Raw genomic sequence first — 18,064 nt, 5'->3', positions numbered from 1 at the left:
AAACTATGGGCCAGATTACAAGTGAAGCTCTATTTAATGCTCCCGCTTGAGCGTTAACTGCGCTAGAAGTAAACATTTTGTGTGCGTCGGGTTGCGGTCTTATTACGAGTTGAAAGAAATTTTTGCTTGTGTGCTAACCCAACGCGCGTAAAAACCTATTTCCCCATAGAAGTGAATGGAACAAAAAAAATTGGAGAAAAAACCCCAACTCCCTACTCACGCACAAACTCGATCCCATATTCTCATTTGCGCTAACACGACATGAAAATATGAATATTTCCCATTCCAATGTTCTTCACATAGAAGATGGTTAGGTGTACACATAAGTTTGGCCATATAATGTTCTATTCATTTATAAACACATATTGCTATATACAGTATATGATGGTATTTTGGTAAAAAAATATAAGTTTATAGCGCTACATATATATATATATATATATATATATATATATATATATATATATATATATATATATATATATATATAATAGCAACTGTTGCTGTATGCACTCTCACCATCAAACAGCAACAGCCAGGGTGCTGTATAATATGCAATATTACTTTAGTGAATAAGCACTCACTGGTCTTCAGTCATCTGTTTTTAAAAAAGTATTTATTTGTGATGTTTCGGGACAAGACACAGTCAGAAAAAGGGACTGTGTTTTGTCCCGAAACATCACTAATAAAACATAATTTATGCTTACCTGATAAATTCCTTTCTTCTGTTGTGTGATCAGTCCACGGGTCATCATTACTTCTGGGATATAACTCCTCCCCAACAGGAAATGCAAGAGGATTCACCCAGCAGAGCTGCATATAGCTCCTCCCCTCTACGTCAGTCCCAGTCATTCGACCAAGAATCAACGAGAAAGGAGTAACCAAGGGTGAAGTGGTGACTGGAGTATAATTTAAAAGATATTTACCTGCCTTAAAACAGGGCGGGCCGTGGACTGATCACACAACAGAAGAAAGGAATTTATCAGGTAAGCATAAATTATGTTTTCTTCTGTTATGTGTGATCAGTCCACGGGTCATCATTACTTCTGGGATACCAATACCAAAGCAAAAGTACACGGATGACGGGAGGGATAGGCAGGCTCATTATACAGAAGGAACCACTGCCTGAAGAACCTTTCTCCCAAAAATAGCCTCCGAAGAAGCAAAAGTGTCAAATTTGTAAAATTTGGAAAAAGTATGAAGCGAAGACCAAGTTGCAGCCTTGCAAATCTGTTCAACAGAGGCCTCATTCTTAAAGGCCCAAGTGGAAGCCACAGCTCTAGTGGAGTGAGCTGTAATTCTTTCAGGAGGCTGCTGTCCAGCAGTCTCATAGGCTAAACGTATTATGCTACGAAGCCAAAAGGAGAGAGAGGTAGCAGAAGCTTTTTGACCTCTCCTCTGTCCAGAATAAACGACAAACAGGGAAGAAGTTTGGCGAAAATCTTTAGTTGCCTGCAAGTAGAACTTGAGGGCACGAACTACATCCAGATTGTGTAGAAGACGTTCCTTCTTTGAAGAAGGATTTGGGCACAAGGATGGAACAACGATCTCTTGATTGATGTTCCTGTTAGTGACTACCTTAGGTAAGAACCCAGGTTTAGTACGCAGAACTACCTTGTCTGAGTGAAAAATCAGATAAGGAGAATCACAATGTAAGGCTGATAACTCAGAGACTCTTCGAGCCGAGGAAATAGCCATTAAAAACAGAACTTTCCAAGATAACAATTTTATATCAATGGAATGAAGGGGTTCAAACGGAACACCCTGTAAAACGTTAAGAACTAAATTTAAACTCCATGGCGGAGCAACAGCTTTAAACACAGGTTTGATCCTAGCTAAAGCCTGACAAAAAGCCTGGACGTCTGGATTATCTGACAGACGCCTGTGTAACAAGATAGACAGAGCTGAAATCTGTCCCTTTAATGAACTAGCTGATAAACCCTTTTCTAAACCTTCTTGTAGAAAAGACAATATCCTAGCGATCCTAACCTTACTCCAGGAGTAACCTTTGGATTCGCACCAGTATAGGTATTTACGCCATATTTTATGGTAAATCCTTCTGGTAACAGGCTTCCTAGCCTGTATCAGGGTATCAATAACCGACTCAGAAAAACCACGTTTTGATAAAATCAAGCGTTCAATTTCCAAGCAGTCAGCTTCAGAGAAGTTAGATTTTGATGTTTGAACGGACCCTGTATCAGAAGGTCCTGTCTTAGAGGTAGAGACCAAGGCGGACAGGATGACATGTCCACTAGATCTGCATACCAAGTCCTGCGTGGCCATGCAGGCGCTATTAGAATCACTGATGCTCTCTCCTGTTTGATTTTGGCAATCAATCGAGGAAGCAGCGGGAAGGGTGGAAACACATAGGCCATCCCGAAGTTCCAAGGTGCTGTCAAAGCATCTATCAGAACCGCTCCCGGATCCCTGGATCTGGACCCGTAGCGAGGAAGTTTGGCGTTCTGGCGAGACGCCATGAGATCTATCTCTGGTTTGCCCCAACTTCGAAGTATTTGGGCAAAGACCTCCGGATGAAGTTCCCACTCCCCCGGATGAAAAGTCTGGCGACTCAAGAAATCCGCCTCCCAGTTCTCCACTCCCGGGATGTGGATTGCTGACAGGTGGCAAGAGTGAGACTCTGCCCAGCGAATTATCTTTGATACTTCCATCATTGCTAGGGAGCTTCTTGTCCCTCCTTGATGGTTGATGTAAGCTACAGTCGTGATGTTGTCCGACTGAAACCTGATGAACCCCCGAGTTGTTAATTGGGGCCAAGCCAGAAGGGCATTGAGAACTGCTCTCAATTCCAGAATGTTTATTGGAAGGAGACTCTCCTCCTGATTCCATAGTCCCTGAGCCTTCAGAGAATTCCAGACAGCGCCCCAACCTAGTAGGCTGGCGTCTGTTGTTACAATTGTCCAGTCTGGCCTGCTGAATGGCATCCCCCTGGACAGGTGTGGCCGATAAAGCCACCATAGAAGAGAATTTCTGGTCTCTTGATTCAGATTCAGAGTAGGGGACAAATCTGAGTAATCCCCATTCCACTGACTTAGCATGCACAATTGCAGCGGTCTGAGGTGTAGGCGTGCAAAAGGTACTATGTCCATTGCCGCTACCATTAAGCCGATCACCTCCATGCATTGAGCTACTGACGGGTGTTGAATGGAATGAAGGACACGGCATGCATTTTGAAGCTTTGTTAACCTGTCTTCTGTCAGGTAAATCTTCATTTCTACAGAATCTATAAGAGTCCCTAAGAATGGGACTCTTGTGAGAGGAAAAAGAGAACTCTTCTTTTCGTTCACTTTCCATCCATGCGACCTTAGAAATGCCAGAACTAGCTCTGTATGAGACTTGGCAGTTTGAAAGCTTGAAGCTTGTATTAGAATGTCGTCTAGGTACGGAGCTACCGAAATCCCTCGCGGTCTTAGTACCGCCAGAAGGGCACCCAGAACCTTTGTGAAGATTCTTGGAGCCGTAGCCAATCCGAATGGAAGAGCTACAAACTGGTAGTGCCTGTCTAAGAAGGCAAACCTTAGATACCGGTGATGATCTTTGTGGATCGGTATGTGAAGGTAAGCATCTTTTAAATCCACTGTGGTCATGTACTGACCCTTTTGGATCATGGGTAAGATTGTCCGAATAGTTTCCATTTTGAATGATGGAACTCTTAGGAATTTGTTTAGAATCTTTAAATCTAAGATTGGCCTGAAAGTTCCCTCTTTTTTGGGAACCACAAACAGGTTTGAGTAGAACCCTTGTCCTTGTTCCGACCGCGGAACCGGATGGATCACTCCCATTAATAACAGATCTTGTACACAGCGTAGAAACGCTTCTTTCTTTATCTGGTTTGTTGATAACCTTGACAGATGAAATCTCCCTCTTGGGGGAGATAATTTGAAGTCTAGAAGGTATCCCTGAGATATGATCTCTAGTGCCCAGGGATCCTGAACATCTCTTGCCCAGGCCTGGGCGAAGAGAGAAAGTCTGCCCCCCACTAGATCCGGTCCCGGATCGGGGGCATTCGGTTCATGCTGTCTTTGGGGCAGCAGCAGGTTTCCTGGCCTGCTTGCTCTTGTTCCAGGACTGGTTAGGCTTCCAGCCTTGCCTGTAACGAGCAACAGCTCCTTCCTGTTTTGGTGCAGTGGAGGTTGATGCTGCTCCTGTTTTGAAATTCCGAAAGGGACGAAAATTAGACTGTCTAGCCTTAGCTTTGGCTTTGTCTTGAGGTAGGGCGTGGCCCTTACCTCCTGTAATGTCAGCGATAATTTCTTTCAAACCGGGCCCAAATAAAGACTGCCCCTTGAAAGGTATATTAAGTAATTTGGACTTAGAAGTAACATCAGCTGACCAGGATTTTAGCCACAGCGCCCTACGTGCCTGTATGGCGAATCCTGAGTTCTTAGCCGTGAGTTTGGTTAAATGTACTACGGCCTCCGAAATGAATGAATTAGCTAGTTTAAGGACTCTAAGCCTGTCCGTAATGTCGTCTAGCGTAGATGAACTAAGGTTCTCTTCCAGAGACTCAATCCAAAATGCTGCCGCAGCCGTAATCGGCGCGATACATGCAAGGGGTTGCAATATAAAACCTTGTTGAACAAACATTTTCTTAAGGTAACCCTCTAATTTTTTATCCATTGGATCTGAAAAAGCACAGCTATCCTCCACCGGGATAGTGGTACGCTTAGCTAAAGTAGAAACTGCTCCCTCCACCTTAGGGACCGTTTGCCATAAGTCCCGAGTGGTGGCGTCTATTGGAAACATCTTTCTAAATATTGGAGGGGGTGAGAACGGCACACCGGGTCTATCCCACTCCTTAGTAACAATTTCAGTTAGTCTCTTAGGTATAGGAAAAACGTCAGTACTCGCCGGTACCGCAAAGTATTTATCCAACCTACACAGTTTCTCTGGTATTGCAACGGTGTTACAATCATTGAGAGCTGCTAAGACCTCCCCTAATAATACACGGAGGTTCTCCAATTTAAATTTAAAATTTGAAATATCTGAATCCAATCTGTTTGGATCAGAACCGTCACCCACAGAATGAAGCTCTCCGTCCTCATGCTCTGCAAGCTGTGACGCAGTATCAGACATGGCCCTAGTATTGTCAGCGCACTCTGTTCTCACCCCAGAGTGATCACGCTTGCCTCTTAGTTCTGGTAATTTAGACAAAACTTCAGTCATAACAGTAGCCATATCTTGTAATGTTATTTGTAATGGCCGCCCAGATGTACTAGGCGCCATAATATCACGCACCTCCCGGGCGGGAGATGCAGGTACTGCCGCGTGAGGCGAGTTAGTCGGCATAACTCTCCCCTCGCTGTTTGGTGAAATTTGTTCACATTGTACAGATTGACTTTTATTTAAAGTAGCATCAATACAGTTAGTACATAAATTTCTATTGGGCTCCACCTTGGCATTGGAACAAATGACACAGATATCTTCCTCTGAGTCAGACATGTTTAACACACTAGCAATAAACTTGCAACTTGGTTATAATCTTTTTTAGCAAAAACGTACTGTGCCTCAAAGAGGTACTAAACGATTAAATGACAGTTGAAATAATTAACTGGAAAAACAGTTATAGCATCAAACTTTGAAACAACACAACTTTTAGCAAAGGTTTGTTCCCATTAGTAAAATAACAATAATTTGACATAAAATTACAGAGCAACGTTTTTTATTCACAGTCAATATAAAATTCTCACAACTCTGCTGAGAGAATCTACCTCCCTCCAAAGAAGTTTGAAGACCCCTGAGATCTGTCAGAGATGAACCGGATCATGCAGGAAATATAAGAGTAGCTGACTGGAAATTTTTGATGCGTAGCAAAGAGCGCCAAAAACGGCCCCTCCCTCTCACACACAGCAGTGAAGAGAAACGAAACTGTCACAATTAAAAGCAAACAACTGCCAAGTGGAAAATAATGCCCAAATATTTATTCACTCAGTACCTCAGCAATGCAAACGATTCTACATTCCAGCAAAAACGTTTAACATGATAATACTTATTAAAAGGATTAGTGACTTTTAACAGAGTAGTTCCGGTGAAATACCATCCCCAGAATACTGAAGTGTATACATACATGTCATTATAACGGTATGGCAGGATTTTCTCATCAATTCCATTCAGAAAATAAAAACTGCTACATACCTCAATGCAGATTCATCTGCCCGCTGTCCCCTGATCTGAAGCTTTTACCTCCCTCAGGTGGCCGAGAACAGCAATATGATCTTAACGACTCCGGTTAAAATCATAGTAAAAAACTCTGGCAGATTCTTCCTCAAACTCTGCCAGAGAAGTAATAACACGCTCCGGTGCTATTGTAAAATAACAAACTTTTGATTGAAGTCATAAAAAACTAAGTATAATCACCATAGTCCTCTCACACATCCTATCTAGTCGTTGGGTGCAAGAGAATGACTGGGACTGACGTAGAGGGGAGGAGCTATATGCAGCTCTGCTGGGTGAATCCTCTTGCATTTCCTGTTGGGGAGGAGTTATATCCCAGAAGTAATGATGACCCGTGGACTGATCACACATAACAGAAGAAATAATTTTTTAACAAAAATGACTGAAGACCAGTGAGTGCTTATTCACTAACGTAATATATATATATATATATATATATATATATATATATATATATATATATATACACACACACATATACACACACAGACAATATATATAGGTATAGATATAAACAGAATGGGGGCAAGTATAAACAATAGAAAAGATTGTGACTTACTGGTGAGAAAAATGGTAATTTTCATAATTTCGAATAATTCTGGATTTTTTGAGTTCCAAATTTGGGGATTTGTACCTGTATTGCTGATTTCAGCTTAAGAAATAATTATTGATAAAGCTATTCTTGTCTTTGAGATGCAAAAGTTTAAATTTAGCAATTTTTTAAGCAAGTAATCCATCATACAGTTGCGTTTACATTACACGTGAGCCAAAGTACATACCAGATATTGATAGCAAGCAGTTATTCATTACATATAACCACGTACATCTTCGTGGGAAAAGCTGATGAAAAAACAAAGGGTTATTATTAAACACATAAGAATATAAGAATTTAGGTATTTAAAAACATGCATTTAGTGTGTACAGTCACTTTAATATTAAAGTATCTAAAATACCAGTAAACTATATAAATATTATACTTAAAGGGACATTAAAGTCAACATAAAAACTTTTATGATTTACACAAAGCATAACATTTTATATAATGTTCCAGTTTGCTTCTATTATCAAATTTGCTTTGTTGTCTTAGTAACCTTGGTAACCTAGGTAGATTCAGGAGCAGCAATGTGCTATTGAGAGCTAGCTGGTAATAGTGGCTGCACATATATGCTTTCTGTCATTGGCTCACTCAACGTGTTTAGTTAGCTACCAATAGAGTCAACGATAAGACTGCTATATGCGAAGACACCAACAACCAGCTAGCTCACAGTGCATTGCTGCTCCTGAGACCAACAAAGGCACAGATTACAAGTTGCGTGCCAATTTGTTTTTTCTCTCTTGAGCACTAACTGTTTTCAAGTTTAAAAATTACCACAGGTATTAGAATGGGTATTACATGATGAAAGAACAACTTCAAATTGAAATGTACCTATTCACATTTCATTTTTGACCTTTCTATCCCTTTAATGTTTGTTATACATATTATCACTAAATCAATGTATATTCAGTTATGTAATCAATTTGTGCTTTGAAGAGACTATTGCAAAGAATTGTTGACTGCTCTCCGCCTGCTACTTCATAACAACCACTGGCTGGCAAAATGTTTTGCGGGGAATACTTTAAGTAATATGTTTAATACGTTTAAATATTTCTATATTGTAAGCATTAATCAGTGAAATTTAAAATTTAGATTAAAATACTGGGCTAAATCCCCACAGACTAAGATACCACCTTTCCAGTGAGTATAAGAATACACCTCCTTGCCTTTGACCAGCTTATTTTTATTTAGTAGAACATGGTGTAGAGGCACACTTGGTGACAGAGCAAATAAGCTGGTTATGGACAGTGGAATCTTAGGCTTTGTGTTTTATCTCCAGTTCATTATGACAGTAAAAAAAAAACTCTTATTGTGAGTGCTTCTATGGTAAGTCAAGAAAGTACTTTTATCCCTTAAAATGGAGCCACACAAATAGATAAATGCCACTAATCTTGTGCAGGAGTAGATTAAGGGAGAGAATAAACCACACAGATATTTTGTGGGATTGAACAGGATTTGCTAGGTATAATACTGAGACAAGCTTTGATGCTGAAGAGGACAGTGAGTTTGAAGAGGACAGTGAGTTTGAAGAGGACAGTGAGTTTGAAGAGGACAGTGAGTTTGAAGAGGACAGTGAGTTTGAAGAGGACAGTGAGTTTGAAGAGGACAGTGAGTTTTAAGAGAAAGATTGAGGTCTATATATGGTATTTTGTCCACCTACTATGCTCCAATTTATTAAGTTAAAAAAACTAAATGGTATTTGGCTGGCCCCCATACTCAATTTATTTCATATGGTTGGCTATCAGGCATAAGCTTGATCTTGAGCTGTAAAATCTGCAAGTAAAATATATTTACATTTATACACAGTAAGGAATTTAATAAATGTGATGTAAGCAATGAAGAATATTTCACGTATTAAGAGGTATAAGATACCATGTTAGAAAAACACACAAATAAACAACACCAGGTAGAGACGACAAACCATTAGTCCTGGGATTCAACTCCTGGCCACTAGGAGGAGGCAAAGATTCACAATACTTTTAGAGCCCTTAAACCCTCCTACCTCTCTGGTATTCCAGTCTGACGTATGATCAAGAAGGGACAAAGCAGGGAAAATTAGGTGCAAACTAGAATAAAAATGGAAAAAATAAAAATCTGAAGGCCTTGTGGACTCTCACCACCATGAAAGAAATGCATTTATCAGTTAAGCATATATATTTTTTTATTACATACGGTGGTGAGAGTCTATGAGCCATTACTCCTGGGAACTAATACCCAAGCTGTGTCCACGTTTAACTGGGCAGGACAACATATTTTTAATGCCTAATTACGAGACACTGCTGCCTGAAGGATTTTCCTACGAAACACATCAAAGTGGTAGAATTTAGAGAAAGTATTTTGCTGCCTTGCAAATTTATTGAATATAAGTCTCATTCTCGAAAAATCCAAGAAGAGGAAACTGACCTAGAAAAATGGGCAATAATGCATTTTGGAAAAGACTATCCAGCCTCCATGTTAATGGTGGTAATTAAAAGATTCAACCAAAAAGCTAATGAAACGGATGTGATCCCCTGACCTTTACGTGGTCCAAGGGACAAACAAATTAAAGGATTGCCTAAAAACCTTTGTAATTAGAAAGTAGAATTTGAATGCTCTTACAATATCTAAATTAAGTAAGCGACTATCAAATAAATTATTTGGATTAAGACAACGAGATGGGCTATAATCTCCTTATTGATGCTATCTGAAAAATCATTTAGGTAAAAAATCATGTTGAATCCTTAAAACCTTGATGAAAATAAGACAGGGAAGCTCACAAGGAAGAGCAAATAATTATGAAAGTCATTTTATCAGAAGATATTGCTAAAAGGAACAAAAACTTCCAAGACTGAAGCTAAATCTGCAAATCATGCAGGTTTGAAAAGAGAAACCTGTAAAGCTTCTAAAAAAATAAATTAATGTTCCAAAGAGGAGAAATTGGTTTAGACACTGGATATATCCTGACTTAGCCTGAACAAAACCTTGATGTCAAGACACTTACAGGTGAAACTCGAAAAATAAGAATATTGTGCAAAAGTTCATTTATTTCACTAATGCAACTTAAAAGGTGAAACTAATATATGAGATAGACTCATTACATGCTCCAAAATCTCCTGGTAGACGGCTGCGTTGACCCTGGACTTAATGAAGCACAGTGGACCAACACCAGCAGATGACATGGCTCCCCAAATCAACACAGACTGTGGAAACTTCACACTGGACAAGCATCTTGTAGTGTGTGCCTCTCCACTCTTCCTCCATACTCTGGGTCCTTGGTTTCCAAATGAGATGCAAAATTTGCTCTTATCAGAAAAGAGGACTTTGGACCACTGAGCAACAGACCAGGTCTGTTTTTCTTCAGATTCACAAGGATAAAACTTAGCTTTTATTCGGCCCACTGGCCTGTTTAAAACTGCATCAGAAAAATACACATATTTACAGAAAGTTCAGAAATGCTGAACTTTCTGTAAATATGTGTATTTTTCTGATACAGTTCTAAACAGGCCAGTGGGCCGAATAAAAGCTAAGTTTTATCCTTGTGAATCTGTCTGGTGCTCCTCATTGAACTGTGTTTGTACTTCAAGTTTGGGGCGTACCGAGAGAGCACAGACAGGGTTATATCAGAGCCTGTGTGAAAGAAAAAGGGTGTGTAACCTGTAACACCGAAAAATACATTTGCATGGACGGATCGAGGAGGGATAAGAATTGAGCAGCTGAAGCCGTCACGTAAGAAAACGAGGAGGGAGCGAGACCTGACAGGTAAACGGCTCCTGTGGACCGATGCAAAGACGGAGCGCTCATCTATGATCATAACGTAATTGCTGTGAATGTCTTAGTCATGAATAGAGTGATCGAGGAGGGAGCAGGCATTATAGCCTATACAGCTCTTGTGGATCGACCCCCTTTAACAGACAAGGTAACATATATCCAGCACTGAGACCCGACGGAACAGGGGTAAGGCGCAATTTACCTTTCCCTTATCGAACTGTTGACTTGCAATAATATTGTACAGATGAAATCTGGAAATTTTATACTATAACCAAGATCGCATTAAGTATAGAGGATCTGTGAATTAAGGTGTTTTTTGCATATCAGGTTGACACACCTTCCACAGGTATTTATGAATATATGGCAAAAGGAATGTTGGTGCTTGGACTTTGTTCTATTTGAATGTGTATCTGTTTTTCTTTAGCACAGGTAAGACGCTTCTGACATTGTTTGTTGCTCAGGAGTGGCTTGACAAGAGGAATACAACATTTGAAGCCCATGTCCAGGATCCGTCTGTGTGTGGTGGCTCTTGTGAAAGTCCCCAACACTTTTGAATGGCCTTTTCCTGACAATCCTCTCCAGGCTATGGTCATCCCTGCTGCTTGTGCACCTTTTTCTTCCACACTTTTCCCTTCCACATAACTTTCTATTAATGTGCTTTGATACAGCACTTTGGGAACATCCAACTTCTTTTGCAATTACCTTTTGAGGCTCTCCCTCCTTATGGAGGGTGTCAATGATGGTTTTCTGCACAACTGTCAGGTCAGCAGTCTTTCCCATGAATGTAATTCCTACTGAATCAGACTGAAAGACCATTTAAAGGCTCAGGAACCCTTTGCAGGTGTTATGGCTAAATTAGCTGATTAGAGTGGGACACTTTGAGCCTAGAATATTTCACCTTTTCACAATATTCTAATTTTCTGAGATTGTGGATTTTGGGTTTTCATGAGCTGTAAGCCATAATCATCACAATTATGACAAATCACGGCTTGAACTATCTTGCTTTGCATGTAATGAGTCTATCTCATATATTAGTTTCACATTTTAAGTTGCATTAGTGAAATAAATGAACTTTTGCACAATATTCTATATTTGCGAGTTTCACCTGTAGATCTTGATGATTAGAGAAAGCTTGACATCTTAATCATAGTCTGTGGGGTCTGACTGGAGCAGTCAGATTAATAAGGAATGCTTTGTTCAATTTGAACTGTGACTCTTGGAAACAGAAGTCATCAGGTCCATCCCTATTGTTCCAAAATCTAGTAAAAAACTACTTGATGAAGAAAACATTCCATGGTAATAGCCTTCCAGATTACCTTCCTGGGATGCAAAATATAGAACATTTTTCTGTGTCCAATCAAAATACATTGAGACTTCCTTCATTGCTAAGGAACTGCAAGTTGCCCCTTAATGATGGATATAAGGTACAGTTGTAACATTACCTGAATGAAAACTCGGATAAGTCCAAGATAATTATTGGTAACCTCGCCGCCTGAGGAAACCAAATTCCCTGTGTTCTCATGGACCCCCAAACTGAACCTAAATCCAAGAGGATGGTGTCTGCAGACATTATTTTCCTAATTGGGCAAATAAAGACCCCCCTGAAAAAAAATAGTTTGGAAAACTATCTACTGGGATAGAGATTGCCTTAGTGAAGAATCCCAAAGGATTCTATGAGATAGCTGAGTGAAATTTTTGCACCACTGTCAAAGCATGCAAATATGAAGAGGTCTCATGTGGAACTGTGCAAAAGAAAGAACATCTAATTCTGCAATCATCAGACCTAACACTCTCATCCATCTCCTCCTCCTCCTGTCCTGACCAATCTATCTGCCACTATAATTTCACCCTTACATCGGTCCTTGACAATCTGGCACCTATTACAATTGCTCGGAAATCACACACTTATCCTCAGCCTTGGCATACTCTTCTGACACAGTACATACGCAGATGTTCCCGTACTGCTGAGCGGCACTGGAGAAAATCTCGAAGTTCAGTTGATTTCCTTCATTACAAGTTCATTTTGAACTCCTACTATTCTGCCCTTAATCTCTATAAGCAACATTACTTCTCTACTCTTATATCTACTCTTTCTTCAAACCCAAAACCTCTGTTCTCCACTTTCAATACTCTTCTCCGCCCACCCCCTAATACAACTTCTTTACTTTCAATACTCTTGTCCGTCCACCCCCTAATACAAAATCGACTCCATCAGAAACTAAATCAGCACTCAACATACTTCCATTCTCTCACCCCCTCAAATGCTCGCAATCAACCACAACCCACATAGCCATAAATTTGGCTCTTTCTCCCGTTACTGACGTTTTGGCACTTATACTGCACTCTCACCTCACTACCTGTCCCCTTGACCCTATCCCCTCACAGCTATTCCCCTCCCTCTCTTTTATCCTTACCCTCTATACTCACACACATTTTCAACCTCCCCCTCAGCACTGGTATATTTCCTTCATCTCTTGCTAACCCGTGTCACTAACTGTCTTTCTCACATATCTTCCTGGATGTCCTCTCACTAGCTCAAGTTAAATCTCTCCAAAACTGAGCTCCATATTTTCCCTCCTTTTTCCAAAATTCCCCCCCCCAATCTCTCTATAACTGTCGACAACTCCATCATTACCCCTACCCCGCATGCCCTATGTCTTGGGGTCACACTTGACTCAGATCTTTCTTTCACTCCTCACATTCAGTCCTTGGCTAAATCTTGCCGCTTCCACCTTAAAACATCTCTAAAATTAGACATTTCCTTACACAAGACACACCTAAAATTGTAACCCACTCTCTCATCCGTTCTCGCCTCGATTACTGCAACTCTGTCCTCTCTGGTCTCCCCAGATGCCGCCTAGCTCCTTTACAATCCATAATGAATGCCTCTGCCAGGCTCATCCTTCTTACATGTCGCTCTTCATCTGCTGCACCATTCTGCCAATCCTTTCACTGTCTTCCTCTTGCCTCCAGGATTAAACACAAAATTCTCACTCTGACATACAAAGCCCTCAACTGCACTGCTCCCCACTATATCTCAGACCTTGTCACCAGATAGTCTCCCTCCTGTCCCCTTCACTCTGCTCATGACCTCCTACTCTCATGTTACCTCCTTACACTCCCGCTTACAGGACTTCTCCACACTGGCTCCCATCTTGTGAAACTCTCTGCCTCGCTCCACAAGACTCTACCCTAGTTTTGAAAACTTCAAGGGCTCCCTAAAGACTCTACTGTTCAGGGATGCATACAACCTACACTAAACTTTCTTTATACCGTTTCCTCTCCTCCATTGCTATCCTCTTGAACCCCCTTAGCATGTAAGCATAAGAGCCATGCTGTTTGTAGATCACCTTTTTTAGAGCTGACTACAACAGTGCGACTTTTGGCAGGGCCCTCTACCTGTTTGATCCCTATAAATGTTTCGTTGTATTCCACTTATGTTTATAGCGCTGCGGAATCTGTTGGCGCTCTACAAATAACCAATAATAATAATAAGAGCCACAAACTAAAAAAGTGTGTACTGAAAGGCAAATCTTAGAAACTAGAGATGGTCTTGGAAAAGGAAGGTAGGCATCAACCCTGTTAAATAAGGGGAAAAATTGTCTAGATTATAACTATTTTTTAACAAGGCTCTGTTAATATTAATGGAAAATGATGGAATAAAATTATTGGCCTTGTTCCAATACTTGAACTACAGATAATACAGTCATAAAATTTGGAAAGCCTTTTGGAACGTGAGACAGAAGACACTTTCCTTAGAGAGCTCATAGAATGCTTGGCCTTGCTCCAACTGGAATTAAACTTACAAGACCATAGTTACAAGACTAGATTAACAAAAGGAACAAAAAATTACTATTTCTTCTATTTTTCCCTTAGGCTTCTTGTCCTGAAGGAACAAAAAAAACATAATTTATGTAAGCACTTACCTGATAAATTCATTTCTTTCATGAGCTAGTGACGTATGGGATATACAATCCTACCAGGAGGGGCAAAGTTTCCCAAACCTCAAAATGCCTATAAATACACCCCTCACCACACCCACAATTCAGTTTAACGAATAGCAAAGTAGTGGGGTGGTAAAGAAAGGAGTAAAAAGCATCGACAAAGGAATTTGGAAATAATTCTGTTTTATACAAAAAATCATAACCACCATAAAGATGGTGGGTCTCATGGACTCTTGCCAATATGAAAGAAATTAATTTATCAGGTAAGTTCTTAAATAAATTATTTTTCTTTCATGTAATTAGCAAGAGTGAATGAGCTAGTGACCTATGGGATAGTAATACCCAAGATGTGGCACTCGACAGAAGAGTCACTAGAGAGGGAGGGATAATAAAATAATAACAGCCATTTTCTGCTGAAAAAAATGAATCCACAACCCAAATTATAAGTTTATTTTCATAATGAAAAGAAAAAACTTAAACATAAGCAGAGGAATCAAACTGAAACAGCTGCCTGAAAACTTTTCTACCACAAACTGCTTCCGAAGAAGCAAATACATCAAAACGGTAGAATTTAGTAAATGTATGCAAAGAAGACCAAATTGCTGCTTTGCAAATCTGATTAACTGAAGCTTCATTCTTAAAAGCCCACAAAGTGGAGACTGATCTAGTAGAATGAGCTGTAATTATCTGAGGTGGGGCCTGACCCGACTCCAAATAAGCCTGATGAATCAAAAGCTTCAACCAAGATGCCAAGGAAATGGCAGAAGCCATCTGACCTTTCCTAGAACCAGAAAAGATAACAAATAGACTAGAAGTCTTCCTGAAATGTTTAGTAGCTTCAACATAATATTTCAAAGCTCTTACCACATCTAAAGAATGTAAGGATCTCTCCAAAGAATTCTTAGGATTAGGACACAAAGAAAGGACAACAATTTCTCTATTCATTTTGTTATAATTCCCAACCTTAGGTAGAAATTTACATAAAGTCCGCAAAACTGCTTTATCCTGATGAAAAATCAGAAAAGGAGATTCACAAGAAAGAGCAGATAATTCAGAAACTCAGAGATGCCCAAAAGGAACAACACTTTCCAAGAAAGTAGTTTAATGTCCAAAGAATGCATAGGCTCAAACGGAGGAGCCTGTAAAGTCTTCAAAACCAAATTAAGTCTCCAAGGAGGAGAGATTGATTTAATGACAGGCTTGATACGGACCAAAACCTGTACAAAACAGTGAATATCAGGAAGCTTAGCAATCTTTCTGTGAAATAAAACAGAAAGAGTAGAGATTTGTCCCTTCAAGGAACTTGCAGACAAACCCTTATCTATACCATCCTGAAGAAACTGTAAAATTCTAGGAATTCTAAAAGAATGCCAGGAGAATTTATGAGAAGAACACCAAGAAATATAAGTCTTCCAAACTCGATAATAAATCTTCCTAGAAACAGATTTACGAGCCTGTAACATAGTATTAATCACTGAGTCAGAGAAACCTCTATGACTAAGCACTAGGCGTTCAATTTCCATACCTTCAAATTTAATGATTTGAGATCCTAATGTAAAAATGGACCTTGAGACAGAAGGTCTGGCATTAATGGAAGTGGCCAAGGTTGGCGACTGGACATCCGAACAAGATCCGCATACCAAAACCTGTGAGGCCATGCTGGAGCTACTAGCAACACAAATGATTGTTCCATGATGATCTTAGAAATCACTCTTGGAAGAAGAACCAGAGGCGGGAAGATATAAGCAGGTTGGTAACACCAAGGAACTGCTAATGCATCTACCGCTTCCACCTGACGATCCCTGGACCTGGACAGGTACCTGGGTAGTTTCTTATTTAGATGAGAAGCCATCAAATCTATTTCTGGAAGACCCCATATCTGAACAATCTGAGAAAACTCCACTCCCCCGGATGTAAAGTCTGACGGCTGTGATAATCTGCTTCCCAATTGTCTATACCTGGAATATGAACTGCAGAAATTAGACAGGAGCTGGATTCCGCCCAAGCAAGTATCCGAGATACTTTTTTCATAGCTTGGGGACTGTGAGTCCCACCCTGATGATTGACATATGCCACAGTTGTGATATTGTCTGTCTGAAAACAAATGAACGGTTCTCTCCAACAGAGGCCAAACCTGAAGAGCCCTGAAAATAGCACAGAGTTCTAAAATATTGATTGGTAACTTCGCCTTTTGAGGTTTCCAAACCCCATGTGCTGACAGAGATCCCCAGACAGCTCCCCAACCTGAAAGACTTGCACCTGTTGTGATCACAGTCCAGGTTGGACTAACAAAAGAGGCCCCTTAAACTATACGATGGTGATCTAACCACCAAGTCAGAGAGAGTCGAAAATTTGGATTTAAGGCTATTAATTGTGATATATTTGTTTAATCCCTGGACCATTGGTTCAGCATACAAAGCTGGAGAGGTCTCATATGAAAACAAGCAAAGGGAATTGCGTCCAATGCTGCAGTCATGAGACCTAAAACTTCCATTCACATCATAGCTACTGAAGGGAATGATTGAGACTGAAGGTTCCGACAAGCTAAAACCAATTTTATTAGTCTCTTGTCTGTTAGAGACAGAGTCATGGACACTGGATCTATCTGGAAACCTAAAAAGGTGACCCTTGTCTGAGGAATCAAGGAAATTTTTGGTAAATTGATCCTCCGACCATGTTTTTGAAGAAACAACACTAGTTGATTTGTGTGAGATTCTGCAGAATGTAAAGACTGAGCTAGTACCAAGATATCGTCCAAATAAGGAAACACTGTAATACCCCGTTCTCTGATTACAGAAGAGCGACAAATTGGTAATGCTTGTCTAGAAAAGAGAATCTCAGAAACTGATAATGATCTGGATGAATCGGAATATGAAGATATGCATCCTGTAAGTCTATTGTGGACACATAATGCTCTTGCTGAACAAAATGCAGAGTAGTCCTTATAGTCACCATTTTGAAAGTTGGCACCCTTACATAACGATTCAAAATTTTCAGATCCAGAACTGGCCTGAATGAATTTTCTTTCTTTGGGACAATGAATAGATTTGAATAAAACCCAAGACCCTGTTCCTGAAACGGAACTGGTATGATTACCCCTGAAAACTCCAGGTCTGAAACACACTTCAGAAAAGCCTGAGCCTTTACTGAATTTGCTGGGATGCATGAGGGAAAAAATCTTCTCACAGGAGGTCTTACTCTGAATCCTATTCGGTACCCTTGAGAGACAATACTCTTAACCCATTGATTTTGGACAGAATCTGCCCAAATGTTTTGGAAGAATCTTAATCTGCCCCCTACCAGCTGAGCTGGAATGAGGGCCGCACCTTCATGCAGACTTGGGGGCTGGCTTTGGTTTCTTAAATGGTCTGGATTTATTCCAACTTGAAGAAGATTTTCAATTGGAACCAGATTCTTTGGGGGAAGGATTATGTTTCTGTTCCTTATTCTGTCGAAAGGAATGAAAACGGTTAGAAGCTTTAGATTTACCCTTAGGTCTTTTTATCCTGAGGCAAAAAAAAACTCCCTTCCCCCCAGTGATAGTTGAAATATTGAAATCCAACTGAGAACCAAATAACTTATTACC

The 18,064-nt window shown here is 40.2% G+C and overlaps 1 protein-coding gene across 3 annotated transcripts in view; it reads right to left on the bottom strand.

Annotated features, from left to right (window-relative positions):
- The window catches only part of MAP4K3 (mitogen-activated protein kinase kinase kinase kinase 3), a 788,683-nt gene that overhangs the window by 42,417 nt on the left and 728,202 nt on the right, over positions 1-18,064 (bottom strand). For all 3 annotated transcript variants that reach the window (XM_053711916.1, XM_053711915.1, XM_053711914.1), the window contains one exon: positions 6,972-7,032. In XM_053711916.1, the coding sequence (XP_053567891.1) occupies positions 6,972-7,032 (61 nt within the window). The remainder of the gene's footprint in view (positions 1-6,971; positions 7,033-18,064) is intronic.

This window comes from Bombina bombina, chromosome 4 (genome assembly GCF_027579735.1).
Source record: "Bombina bombina isolate aBomBom1 chromosome 4, aBomBom1.pri, whole genome shotgun sequence".
NCBI classification, from domain to species: domain Eukaryota; kingdom Metazoa; phylum Chordata; class Amphibia; order Anura; family Bombinatoridae; genus Bombina; species Bombina bombina.
The sequence above is the reverse complement of the archived record's forward strand: the minus strand, read 5'-3'. Positions and strand labels throughout refer to the sequence as shown.